This window comes from Miscanthus floridulus, chromosome 8 (genome assembly GCF_019320115.1).
Source record: "Miscanthus floridulus cultivar M001 chromosome 8, ASM1932011v1, whole genome shotgun sequence".
Classification (NCBI taxonomy): Eukaryota; Viridiplantae; Streptophyta; class Magnoliopsida; order Poales; family Poaceae; genus Miscanthus; species Miscanthus floridulus.
This window is the reverse complement of record NC_089587.1, coordinates 6556538-6568499: the sequence shown is the minus strand read 5'-3', so window position 1 is coordinate 6568499 and position 11962 is coordinate 6556538. Positions and strand designations below refer to the sequence as shown.

The following is an 11962-nucleotide window of genomic DNA, read 5'->3' as shown; positions in this document are numbered from 1 at the left end:
AATATCCAAGTTCTCCATACAGATATAATTGTAAATTAATACATCGAAGTGTCATCTTCAACTCGATCTAAGTTCTCTCATCTACGGTGCAAACCAATACAATTCTCAATAATCCTAAATTGAAACCCAAATAGCCTATCACATTAAAGGCCAGTTTAATAGGGCTCTTTCTCTGTCTCCTCTTGTAGAACAGCTTAACGGTTCTAATGACAGTTTTGTTATAATTTGTGTCAAATTCGTGAGGATGAGCTGGGAGAAGCCATATTTTCGTCGCCATTTCTTGGATGGCCGTTTGGCAACGTTTCGGATAGCCTCCCTCCAGGAATCTAAGAACAAGAATAATCAAGGACAAATAAATGTAGAGGCACACACAAAAGACTCGACTTTATTCTCAAAGTTATGCTACGTACAATGACTTTCACCAAACAAGTTGGTGCAAGTGGTGACAAGCACCATATGCATGCATCTATGTACCTTGCAGTAATGCAAATCACTCACTTATTCATCCCTCTCCTCCACTCTCCCTATGTATAAATATCGACACACATCTGGATACTTTTAAGGGCTTGTTTGTTTGATTGTACTTCAGTCCACCACAATCTATGTAGGACGGAAGGGATTAGGCGAAAAATTAGTTATTTTTTCACCTCGATTTCTTCCGACCTATATGGATTGGAGTGAATTAGAGTGCATACAGATAAGTCCCTTGCTAGATGACATCAGTGATAATGATACGTTCCGATCACACGCTATACATGTATCATGGTAAGTGAAGTTCGTAATGGTGTGGAAGAGATACTACTGTGATTGATAATCATATACTATTTGGAGTGGAAGTGATGATCATAGAGTATTATAGAATGGAACTAGATAGAGTAATTAATTGGTGATAGGGATGAGCCTGCCGTAGGCCTTGCGATCGTTGTCCTTGGGCACGGTGACGGTGAGCACGCCGTCCTGGAGCGCCGCCTGCACGTTGTCGGTGTTGGCGTTGGGCGGCAGGCGCACGGTGCGCACGAACCGCTCGTTGCTCCGCTCCACGCGGTGCCAGCGGTCGCCCTTCTCCTCGGCGGCGCGCTGCCGCTGCCCGCTGATCTTGAGCACCTTCTCCTCCTCCACCTCCACCTTCACCTCGTCGCGGCGCAGCCCGGGAGGTCCGCCATGAACACGTGCGCCGTCGGCGTCTCCTTCCAGTCCATGCTCGCCGCCGAGAAGGGAGGCAGGCCCAGCGCCGGCGCCGCGAACGCCGCCAGCGTGATCGCGTCCACCAGCGGCTGCTCCATGATGTCGATGCTCACCGGCTCCACTGCCGCTGCCTCTGTGCCGCCGCTGCCTCTGTGCCGCCGCCGCCGCCGTTGCCGGCGCGCGCGCCGCCGCCCTTCTGCTGCTGCCCCTGCTGCTGCTGCTTGCGGCCCAGTATGCTGGTGATCATCGACATGATGATGCCTCGATCTTGATCAGTCGCTGTGTAGTGTAGTCTGTGTATTAGTGCTCACTTATTGGTGGTCCAGTACGTCCATGCCATCTTTGTCTATTTATAGACGAGCAAAGGCAAAGGAATACTTCTTGGTTGGTGATGACTTGGTGTATATGCCATCGCATACAGCATGCATATATGCATGTATATGATCTAGCTTCTAGGAGCTTGTATACCTCTTGTGTGATGACGATGAGAGATTCTCACGAAAGAGCCTCTCTCTCTCCCCCCGAGGCCCGAGCTTAAGTTTTTGAATGACTTGAAAACTTAAGTTTGATTTTTAGTGAGATAAAACGTTTTCCTTTAAATTAACCGACTTGTTGAAAGAAGTCCAAAAGAATAGCCTAAATCACTGCACCGAAAGCTAACCAACTTCTTCCTGCCGAGATGTGATGAGAACCAACAAATCTAACATAACGTGCTCTTATAGACCCTTTGCAGACCTTATTCCAATACACATCATCAGTCATCACCACCACCTTGACCAACATAAAATTAAATCTACAAAGAGGCGGGTCCTCCTCCTCTATTCGTTGCTGCTGCTGCGGCCGTGGCGGATAAAAGATGTTTTTTCATGAAAAGAAAAGATGATTATGGTTAGGTCTCAGGTGTTTTTTAGCAAAGAAAAGGCGATTATTGTCCATTTGTTCTACCGCAATATGCTTCATAGAGATGTTAATTGAGCTCTTCTATAGTGGTTTCCGGATTAAAGCCGACACTTTCAAGTAATTTCACTTCTAATTTGTTCTGATCATCTGATGTAAGTAAAACATTTTGAAATTCTATTTACTTAAGGGTAATGGAGTAATTGTTGCTCTCCGTTAGGAACAACCCCCTCCATGGTTCTCCCACACCGCCCGCTGGTATCAAAGTGCCGAGCCACATGCTGCGGCCAAGCAGTGGCCCGCGAATCTCACTGCCCAACCTTCAGCCGGCCGGGAGCTCACACTCGTCGACCACGCCACCACCTCCTCTTCCTCCTCATCGTCCATCCAGCATCCATCACATCTAACACTACGATAGACTGACCTATCACCAATATCTTTATCACCGTCGGTATCATTAAAACCGTTGGTGATTGCTATCACCGTCGGTTCGTAAGAACGTACGGGTTAATAACTATCACCGTAGCTTCGTCTTATCAACCGGCGGTAATAGTTCATCATCACAACTGCTTTGCACCACCAACCGACGGTGATAGTGTGCTCCTCGTCACTACCGCCTCGCCATATGAACTAGCGGTGAAGACATTTTCACCGCCAGCTTGTTGTATGATACGGCGGTGATAACCATGCTGCAGTATAAATAAATTCATAACTTTTTTAAATAAAGTCAGATGAAAACAAACTTTATATAAAAATTATAGACCTCGACGAGATCGACAACTTTATGGTTGATGACTTTTTCATTTTAAATCATTTACGGTCCCAGAATTCTGTTTGAAGCACTCAAATTTTGAAATTCAAATTTTTCGAATTGTACAAACGACATTAGATGGAAAAATGACCAAAACCAAAGTTGAGATTTACAACTTGTAGTTGACAACTATTTCATTAGAAATCATTTATAGTCTCAAATTTGTATACGAAGTTTTAAAATTTTAAAAACCATTTTTTTTTCAAACAACCTTGGATGAAAAATCGACCAAAACCAAAGTCGTAGATCTCGATGAGAACAACAACTCTGTAGTTGATGAGTTTTTTATTTGAAATCATTTGAGGTCACAAAAGTCTGACCGAAAGTTTTGACGTTTTGAAATTCAAATTTGTTAAACGACCTCGGATGGTGAAACAACTAAAATCAAAATTGTAGATCTCGATTAGAACAACAAATTTATAGTTTATGAGTTTTTTATTTAAAGTCGTTTAGGGTTCTAAATGTTCATTTTAAATCCTGAAAAGCTAATACTAAGGAATGGAATGGATTAATGGGTATGCTACATAGACACAAGTGACTTAGGGGTGGAGTGTAGAGGGGAGTGGCTAAAGGAGCAAAGGACAAAGGTCTCAGGTTGAATCCTAGCACCACGTGACTTAGAGGTGGAGTGGTTAGAGGAGCAAAGGACAAATGTATCAGGTTTGAATCACAGCACCGCGTACCATGAAAAATAGCGTGGAGTTAAAGCAGGAGCAGCTTCCCGGTACCACGAAGCTAGGGCTAGTGGGGGGCATTACATGATTGAAACAAAAATTTTTGCTATTTTTTTGGTCCGTTTTTGGGAATTTTGAAAATTTAAATCACCGCCGGATGGTAATACGAATCGACTGTGATAAACTATTATCATCGTCGGTTGCAAACCGCCTGTGATGAGAATGTCATCACCACCGATAACTTACTGTCGAGAAATGAAAAGCGTTAGTGATGAGCTTTATAAACCGCATGTGATAGATAACCTCCCCACGGGCGGGAGCTCATGCTCGTCAAACCTCGCCACCACCTCCTCGTCATCTATCCAGCATCCAGCCCATCGAATGAGCCCGTGGGCCGTGGCTATGCGCTTTACGGTCCCGTCCGATGCCAGAGTAGCGCTCACTTGCTTTGCTCCTCCACACCCTCACCGGAAGACTAGTCGGTCGCGCCGAATTTTTTACTATTTGACCATATTTTCGAAAGTTTCTCTCAAATAGACCCCTGGCGGAAAGAATTCCGGAAATGGACCCTTGGCTCGGCGCCAGAGTGAATGGCGCCGAGGTCTTGGGCACGGGGAAATGGCCTGCATTTAACCCAGCCTGCACTTCTTCCCCGAGCGTTCTTCCTCTTATTTCTCCTCCGTCTCGGGTTTTTTTCTCGCCACTTCACCCTACCTCACGAATCGACATATTGGACCTTGAAAACCTTGATTTGATCCGTAGATCTTCGAGAGCAAGATATACTCGCTCACCTCCTTATTTTTCTCGCATCGATTCGGTACATATTAGTCGGATTTTTGAACCTAAGAATCGTCATCACTTAGGGGTTCATTGTATCCCTCAATATATGTATTATGTAGCCGAGCGGGCAGGGCCATGTCTTGCCGTTCGTGTGCCGTCCCAGACGGGCAAGGCTGAATACTAGACCAGTCTGTCGATGGGTCGATTGATGCGCGAGCAGAACAGAAGGGTTGACCTTACCCTTTGGAGGCTTACGTTTGGTGAGGCCGATGGTTAGCAAGCACATCAAACACCCTAAATTTAACCTAACACCCTAGTTTTACCGTGAGATGGATATATAAAATTTACCATGAGATGGACATGCTGAAATTTGTTAAGCCTGGATTTTTACCATGACTTGGACATTGTCAAATTTGATTTTTACCGTGGGACAGACATATGCACAAATGGCTAAGTCTGAATTTTTGCCATGACTTAGAGACTAGAATTACCATGGATATGTAATTTGAATTTTTACCATGGCAATGCCATATTGAATTTTATTGTGACTTGGATATGTTATAATCTGTCTAAATCTGTGATTTTATCATGAGATGGACATATGTATATTTACCACGAGATGGTCTGATTTTTTACCGTGGCTAAGTCCAAACTTGACGATACTTGTTTTGTTGTCATATCCTCAGAGAGTACTCAAACTCGTAGTAAGGTATTAAATTGAGTTGCTATACAAATTTGGAAGATAAAATATCGCAAACTGATTTAGGTTTAGGTCCAAAAACAAAGTTTGTTGTACTCAACTCAAACTACAACTTCTATTAAAGGTCAAATTTTATATCTAGAAAAGAAACTATAGTTTTACTGTGGTCAAAACTACATCATGAAAAAGGGTGTTAACTATTGATCCAACACTTAGAAACATTTTTAGGCTCGTTCATCAACATGAACCCTAGATCATTTTTTATCCTAAGTATTTCTATGTTGTTTTAAGTGCTCAAATATCGAGTCAGTGTAAAACTCTAGAGTTAGCCACATTTCTCAATATCCAAGTTATGGTAAAATTTTAAATTTGTCAATGTCCAAGTCATGGTAAAATTCTAGTCTCCAAGTCATAGCAAAAATTCAGACTTAGCTATTTTTGCATATGTCTGTCCCACAAATTTCAGCATGTCCATCTCATGGTAAATTTAAAGACTTAGCCAAATTCTAAGTTGCCCATCTTATAGTAAATTTAGGGACTTAGCTAAAATTTTATATATCCATCTCACGGTAAAACAAGCCAAAATTTTATATATCCACAAATTTTATATATCCTCATGCTCGGCGCCAGCGTCAACGGCGCCGAGCTCGGCGTCAGCATCTATGGCGCCGAGCTCGACGCTAGAGTGACTGGCGCCGAGCTTCATTCCATGTAAGTTCGACCTAGTCCAGGGGCTCGGCGCCAGGGACGCTGGCGCCGAGCTCGGCGCCATTCACTCTGACGCCGAGCCAAGGGTCCATTTCTGGAATTCTTTCCGCCAAGAGTCTATTTGAGAGAAACTTTCGAAAAAAGAGTCAAATAATAAAAAATTCGGTCGGTCGCTTTGTCGTCCTACTCTATCCCCACGCCAGAATTGGAGCCACGCAACACCAGAACCAGAGCGGCGCCATCGTGGAACTTGACTCCTCCGCCGCTTTCATCACTTCCTCCTTCTTGCTAGGGTCCATCCACGTGCCACCGGACATCGGTGGCGCCGAATCTCTGTGAAATCTCTTTGGTGGCAGATCTCGTCTCTGGGCAATGATGACCGAGCCGACGTGATGTTATGTGTGGCGTTGTGGAGATAGGGGTGGGCGAAATGGAGAAGGGGAACAAAGATGAACAGACATACGATGGATTATGGATCAGAAGAACATTGTGCTACTCATCCATTTTTCCTGCAATATAAAATTACTAGATTACCCATAGTCAATCAAATAATGGCTCCGTTCGCTTCGCTAAAAAAACAAGCTGAAACACTATTCCGGCTGATTTATTGTGAGTGAAAAATATTGTTCTGGCTGAAAAGACAAGCCGAAAAGTACGGATTATAAGAGAAGCGAACATGACCAATAAAACTATAAAAAATGCTGATAATGGTCCCACATTTTTTTACAAACCCACCAATTTAGTACGCATTTGGTACCTTTCAATACCTTTCCTTTGGTAACTGTAATTATGTAGCCATTAGAATTCTTCTCACAACCATCCTCATGTTTTTCAACCATAATAAATTTTCTCGCTGTTATTACCAACTTTGCCCAACAACTAGCTCAGTTGAGAATAACATACGTATCTCTTATTTTTCTTGTTTGATGCAGAGTGGCTGATATAACATACATATATATCTCTTGTTATGTTCTCGACAGCATAATCTGTGTACTCACGTATTTTTTTCACATGAATTTCCCCTTGTTGAGTACTCAGCGAAGGAACCATGTATAGTGTATATGGACATGTATCATGTATCATCAACCATTCGACCCCAGGTGCAAATTTGATTTCCCCAAGAAGATATGTGTGTGGTTGTCTCATTGTCTGTACATCATACATGGGAATAATGAGGAGGGAATGGAGGATTCGTTGTTCGATTGCTACATGCACTGGTGCCATGGAATTTTCACAAGAGGCCGCACCAATGTGGGAAGCGTGGTTGCCCTCACTCCCACAAGCGAATAGATTGCGTATCCTATCGTATCAGACCAAAGTCACATGCACATCTGCCTACTTCTTTTGATCTACGTTCTCTCATGTTCTACAAACCTCCAACCAACCTCGGTTTTTATGGCCTCTCTAGAACGTGGGATTCTCGGAATACATGAGTAACGTGGGATCCTCAAATGGAGAGATTAGCGTCCGACGCGCCTGCTGTCCGCCCGTTTTCAATAATGATACCCTCATGGCGCCCATGGATGTAGCTTCGTGCTCCGTTTCGCCTCGTGCTCCGCGTCTACTGCCTGCTCATGGATGCAGCTTCGTGCTCCGCTTTGCCTTGTGCTCTGCGCCTGCTGCTCGCCCATGGATGCAATTTCGTGCTCCGCGCCTACTGCTACGCCCATGGATATAACTTTGTGCTTCGCACCTACTGTCGGGCCCACTTCGCTTCCCGCACGCACGGGAGATCGTTGCGCCCAAGGGGACCACTTTTGCCTACACCCCCTTGCCGCGTCTGCTCATGAAACACTTGTAACATAAAACATTTGCTGCAACATACGTCCCAAACAGATAAAACATTTACAACATACGCTTGCAACATATGTATATGGGCACTGCAACATATGCAACATCTAGATAAAACACTTGCAACATATGTTTGAAAGAGCTAAAGCATTTGAAACATACGCTTGCAACGTACATGTATAGCCAGTGCAACATATGCAACATCTAGATAAAACACTTGCAACATACGTTTGAAACAGCTGAAATATTTGAAACATACACTTGCAACATATGCGTATAGTCATTGCAACATATGTAACACCATATCTACTTTTGCAACATCCAGATGAAACATATGAACATACATTTAAAACGCATGAAACATACGGTTACAACATGTGCTCATCTACTTGTTGTCCCCCAATGGACGCTCGTTTACGTGGAGCTTTGCAGACACGGAGCTCGATGCCACGGCGTGGAGGTCGGACCGCAGCACGAGTCCGAGCAGGAGGCGCAAGGTGCGGTGAAGCGCAGCGCACAGTGTGACCGCGCAAGGCACAAGCCATGGGGGCAAGCGGGTCCGTCCCGGCCGGCCGGATGGACGCTCGGTAGAGAGCATTATCCATTCTCAAAATTCATGAATAGAAAAAAATATAGGATTAAAATTGTACGAAAAACTTACCATCCTACATTGTAGCATTTGGATACAATGGCCCCGTTCGCTGGTCTGAAACTTGGCTGAAACTAGCTGAAAAACACTGTTCCGGCTGAATTGTTGTGAGAGAAAAACATTGTTCCGGCTGAAAAAAAAAAGCCGAACAAGCCATTTTTAAGACAAACGAACGGGGCCAATATAAGAAAAATATAGAAATTTCAAAAGTTTCCATGAGGTATCAGCCTCATACACACTAGTTTTCCTCCAAAATTCCAATGACTTTGTACGTATTTATCAAATTAATCCAAAGGAGATTCATAGGATTTAAATCCTTTCTTCCAAAGCGACATAGGTAATTTCCCTATAGAATTGAAATCCTCCGAAATTCCTATATTTTTCTTTTGTTTCAAAGGGCCCCTTAATCAAGATGGTTGAGCCAGAAAGCCAAAAATAAAAACTTGATGGACCTGCGCTAGCCCACTCTCGTAGGCGTATAGCCCAAAACGGTCATGGACCCGCAACGAGCCAAGCATGAAAATCAATTAATCATCTGTAATGCCAAAGCAGCAGAGCGAAACAGGGCGGTGTCTGATTCCCAATTCCCAGACAGCAACTCAAAAACATGTTCATCACCAAATCTGAAATACTGTTCATCTGAGCATCGGTTAGAAATCTAATGGCCTAAACCGGCGCAGCAGTGACAATTTCCCACTACGCTTGCTTCATTATTATTACACGAAGACACATTAGACATCTGCTCTGGGCAAATCGGTGTGACAATCTTCATGTTCCAAAAAACAGATGGTTGCAAGAAATAGATCCTTACACCATCAGCTGCGCAATGTCCTTGCGGAAGACGCCCTCCATCAGACTCTTCCTCTTTGCGGTGACCGACGGGAACGGGGTGTAGGAGAAGCGCCTGCACTGGCTGCTCGCGCTGATTCTGTTGGGCTGTGTCATCGTGGGCAGGACGGGGAAGGACTTGGGTCGAATGTTCAGGCGCGAGAACAGCATCTTTCTGCTCGAATCGTGGGGTGAAGCTTTTGAGGCGGTCTTCTGTGCCCCCGTGCTCCTGCTTGCGCTCGAAACATGTCTGTACTGCTCAGAGCTGCCGTTTGGTGGGCCTGGAAGACGGGGGCGGATCTCTGCTGATGGCTTCATGCGATCAAGCCAGCGAAGGATTGCATTTCCGAGGTTACGACCAACCTCTATGTCTCTCTGCTGAATGTTCTTGTGCACTGACACTGCAATATTGAAGACATCCCGTGTGCGCCTGCAGAACATAGAGGAGCCGGAAAAAAGGAATCAATCTCGGTAGCATGGGGAAAAAATGATGCAGGCTTTGATTGGTCATGTAAAATGCATAGAAATCATCGAGTAAATCTGTTGAGTGCCTAGTTTGGCTAATTCCTCCCTGGGATCTCCAAAGGAAAAATATAGGGGCGGCCAATTGGAATTTGTTAATACTTAGTCTTTTTACAATGGTCAGTATAACTGGTTTCAACACAAATGCTAGTAGGACTTCTCCTAACTTAAGTGAAAGGTTCATGAAATGGGTATATTGCTATTTACAAGCCACCAGTGCCTGATATCGATATCGCATACTAGTAGCAAAATCCGGATGGTGAATAAATATCATGGTGATGTACAGTTTACCAATGAATTAAGACAATTAGTATTCAATCATCAACAAAATGAGCTTTGCAGGGTTAATCGAAAATCACATGTTTCATCTAAAGTACAGGTTTGGTTGATTGAGTAATGAGTACTCCTAGCCGTCAAAATGTAATGTGTACACAGTTAAATGCCAGTACAACCAAACATTTGAATTTCTGGATGAAGTGAAGCTCAAACGTCCCAATATACCATGTACCAGGATACCAGCAAACCCCCCAACAAAATGAGCTTGGTGTATATCATATACTATTCAGAAACAAGGGGAAGTGAATGTGAAGGGCATGAACGCTTCCAGCAATCCCTTCCTATAGACACCGCTTAATTATGCAATTAGGAACGCATAACACCAAGTCACCAATATAGCAGCTTGTGCTAAGGTAAATGATGTTGCCTAAAACCGAAGCTGCTATGCTAAGGTAAAGGCAAAATGATGTTGCCTAAGCGATTGTATGGCGGCACCCACATTGGCACCGGTAGCGAGGGCGGGCAGCGGCAAATGTTCGTGCCGATAAGCAGGCCGCGAGGATTGATCCCGAATCAATGCAGATAGGCCTGGTTTTTGGAAGCACGGGATCAGCTCTCTACCTCCCCTTCTTCTCCCCTAGGTTGTACTATTTTGCATCGAATCGAGGCGGTCTCAACCCCCAAACACGAATCGAATCGAAACCGATTTCCTGCAAGCGCACGGCAGCAGGGCAGCTCGGCGAGGCGAATGGGGGAAAGGGAAGGCGGTACCTGTAAACGAAGTCCCGGATCCTGGGGTGGTTGGGCGGGATGAGGCGGCGCTGGATGCGGAGCGCGAGGCGGTAGGTGCGCCTGAGCCCGAGAAAGTAGGCGGTGATGGCCGTGAGCTCCCACAGCACCATGTCGACCCCCGCGGCCTCGCCGGCGTCTCCTCTGGCCTGTTGATCCTCTTCTCTGGGGCGGCCTGGCCCACCAGTGGCGGCGGCGGACGGGGGAGAGCCGGAGAGGGCTTTACGACGGCGGCGGCGGAGTCGCTGGAACAAGGGGGCGGGGGGCCAGACTTGTTGAAGAGGAGAGGGAGGGGGAGGGGGAGGGGGCGCTCGAGAACAAGAAGATGCCGTGGCGTGTGTCCGTGCGTCTTCCGCTTCGCTTCTTTCTTGCAAGAGGGGTTTGGCAACGTTCTAGATGGGTGGAAGCTGGCTGGGACGCGGTATTGACTAAGATACCACTGACATATTTGCTATTCTAGTCAACATAGTTACATCAGTGTCTGCTCTTAGCACCAGTGGACAGGTTCTCAATGAGCACCTTAGCTGGCTTAAGGGGTGTATGTTGCCACTCCTAAATTTTAGTCGCTGTCTCATCGGATATTTGGACACATACATGAAGTATTAAATATAGACTAATTACGAAACTAATTATATAGTTTGTGACTAATTTGCTTGACGAATCTTTTGAGCCTAATTAGTCCATGATTTGACAATGTTTTGCTACAGTAAATATGTGCTAATGACGGATTAATTAGGTTTAAAAAATTCGTCTCGTGGAGTATTGACGGATTATGTAATTTATTTTTTTATTAGTATCCGAACACTCCATACAACATCCTCCCGACACACCTCCTAAATTTTAGTAGCTGGATCCAAACACCCCCTTACTCCAGAGATCTTGGAGGCACTTATGTGTTCACAAGATGGGATGCGTCACAAGTATATAGGTATATATTCTGTTATGTACATTTCAATTCAATATTTTCTAATCTTGTTTTCTAACAATTGTTGTAAATATACTTTCATATGCTACCCAATGTTGACGAGTCTGAGACCTTTTGGAGTTATCTTCAAGAGATGCAGGAAGGGATGTAGGTGATGTGTAATGTGTTAACCTTTTCAATGTCAGATATTCAATTACATTGTATACTAACTATCACATCTTATGCAGAAACTTCTACTTTGACATGGCCCTGTTATGAGCAAGGAAGTGAAGGATGCATCATGAGCTCCAAATGTGTCCAACGGCTTGCAATTCTAGCATTTCAATTAATTTAGTGTCATGAACTCTTAGTTAATTATTGTGTCATGAACTCTTAGTTGATCATTAGCTGCGGTCGAGGACATGTAAGTTGTAACGCTTGCTTGCAT

General features: G+C 44.5%; 1 protein-coding gene and 1 pseudogene across 1 annotated transcript; both read right to left on the bottom strand.

Annotated features, from left to right (window-relative positions):
- Positions 1–367: 367 nt before the first annotated feature.
- Positions 368–1835, bottom strand: LOC136471003 (18.9 kDa heat shock protein-like; annotated as a pseudogene).
- Positions 1836–8712: 6877 nt separating this feature from the next.
- LOC136471002 (uncharacterized) lies at positions 8713–10928 on the bottom strand. The gene is made up of 2 exons (XM_066468732.1): positions 10593–10928; positions 8713–9453 (listed from the first exon to the last, which is right to left on the bottom strand). The coding sequence occupies exons 1-2, from the start codon at positions 10721–10723 to the stop codon at positions 9003–9005; spliced, it is 582 nt and encodes a 193-aa protein (XP_066324829.1). The 5' UTR covers positions 10724–10928; the 3' UTR covers positions 8713–9002.
- Between the last annotated feature and the right edge of the window lie 1034 nt (positions 10929–11962).

Bases quoted from the DNA above. Each gene is read 5' to 3' on its own strand.
- LOC136471002 (XM_066468732.1), bottom strand. From the start codon at position 10,723: ATGGTGCTGTGGGAGCTCACGGCCATCACCGCCTACTTTCTCGGGCTC. The intron at 9,454-10,592 runs GTACCGCCTTCC...TATGTTCTGCAG, and splicing joins ATCCGGGACTTCGTTTACAG to GCGCACACGGGATGTCTTCA.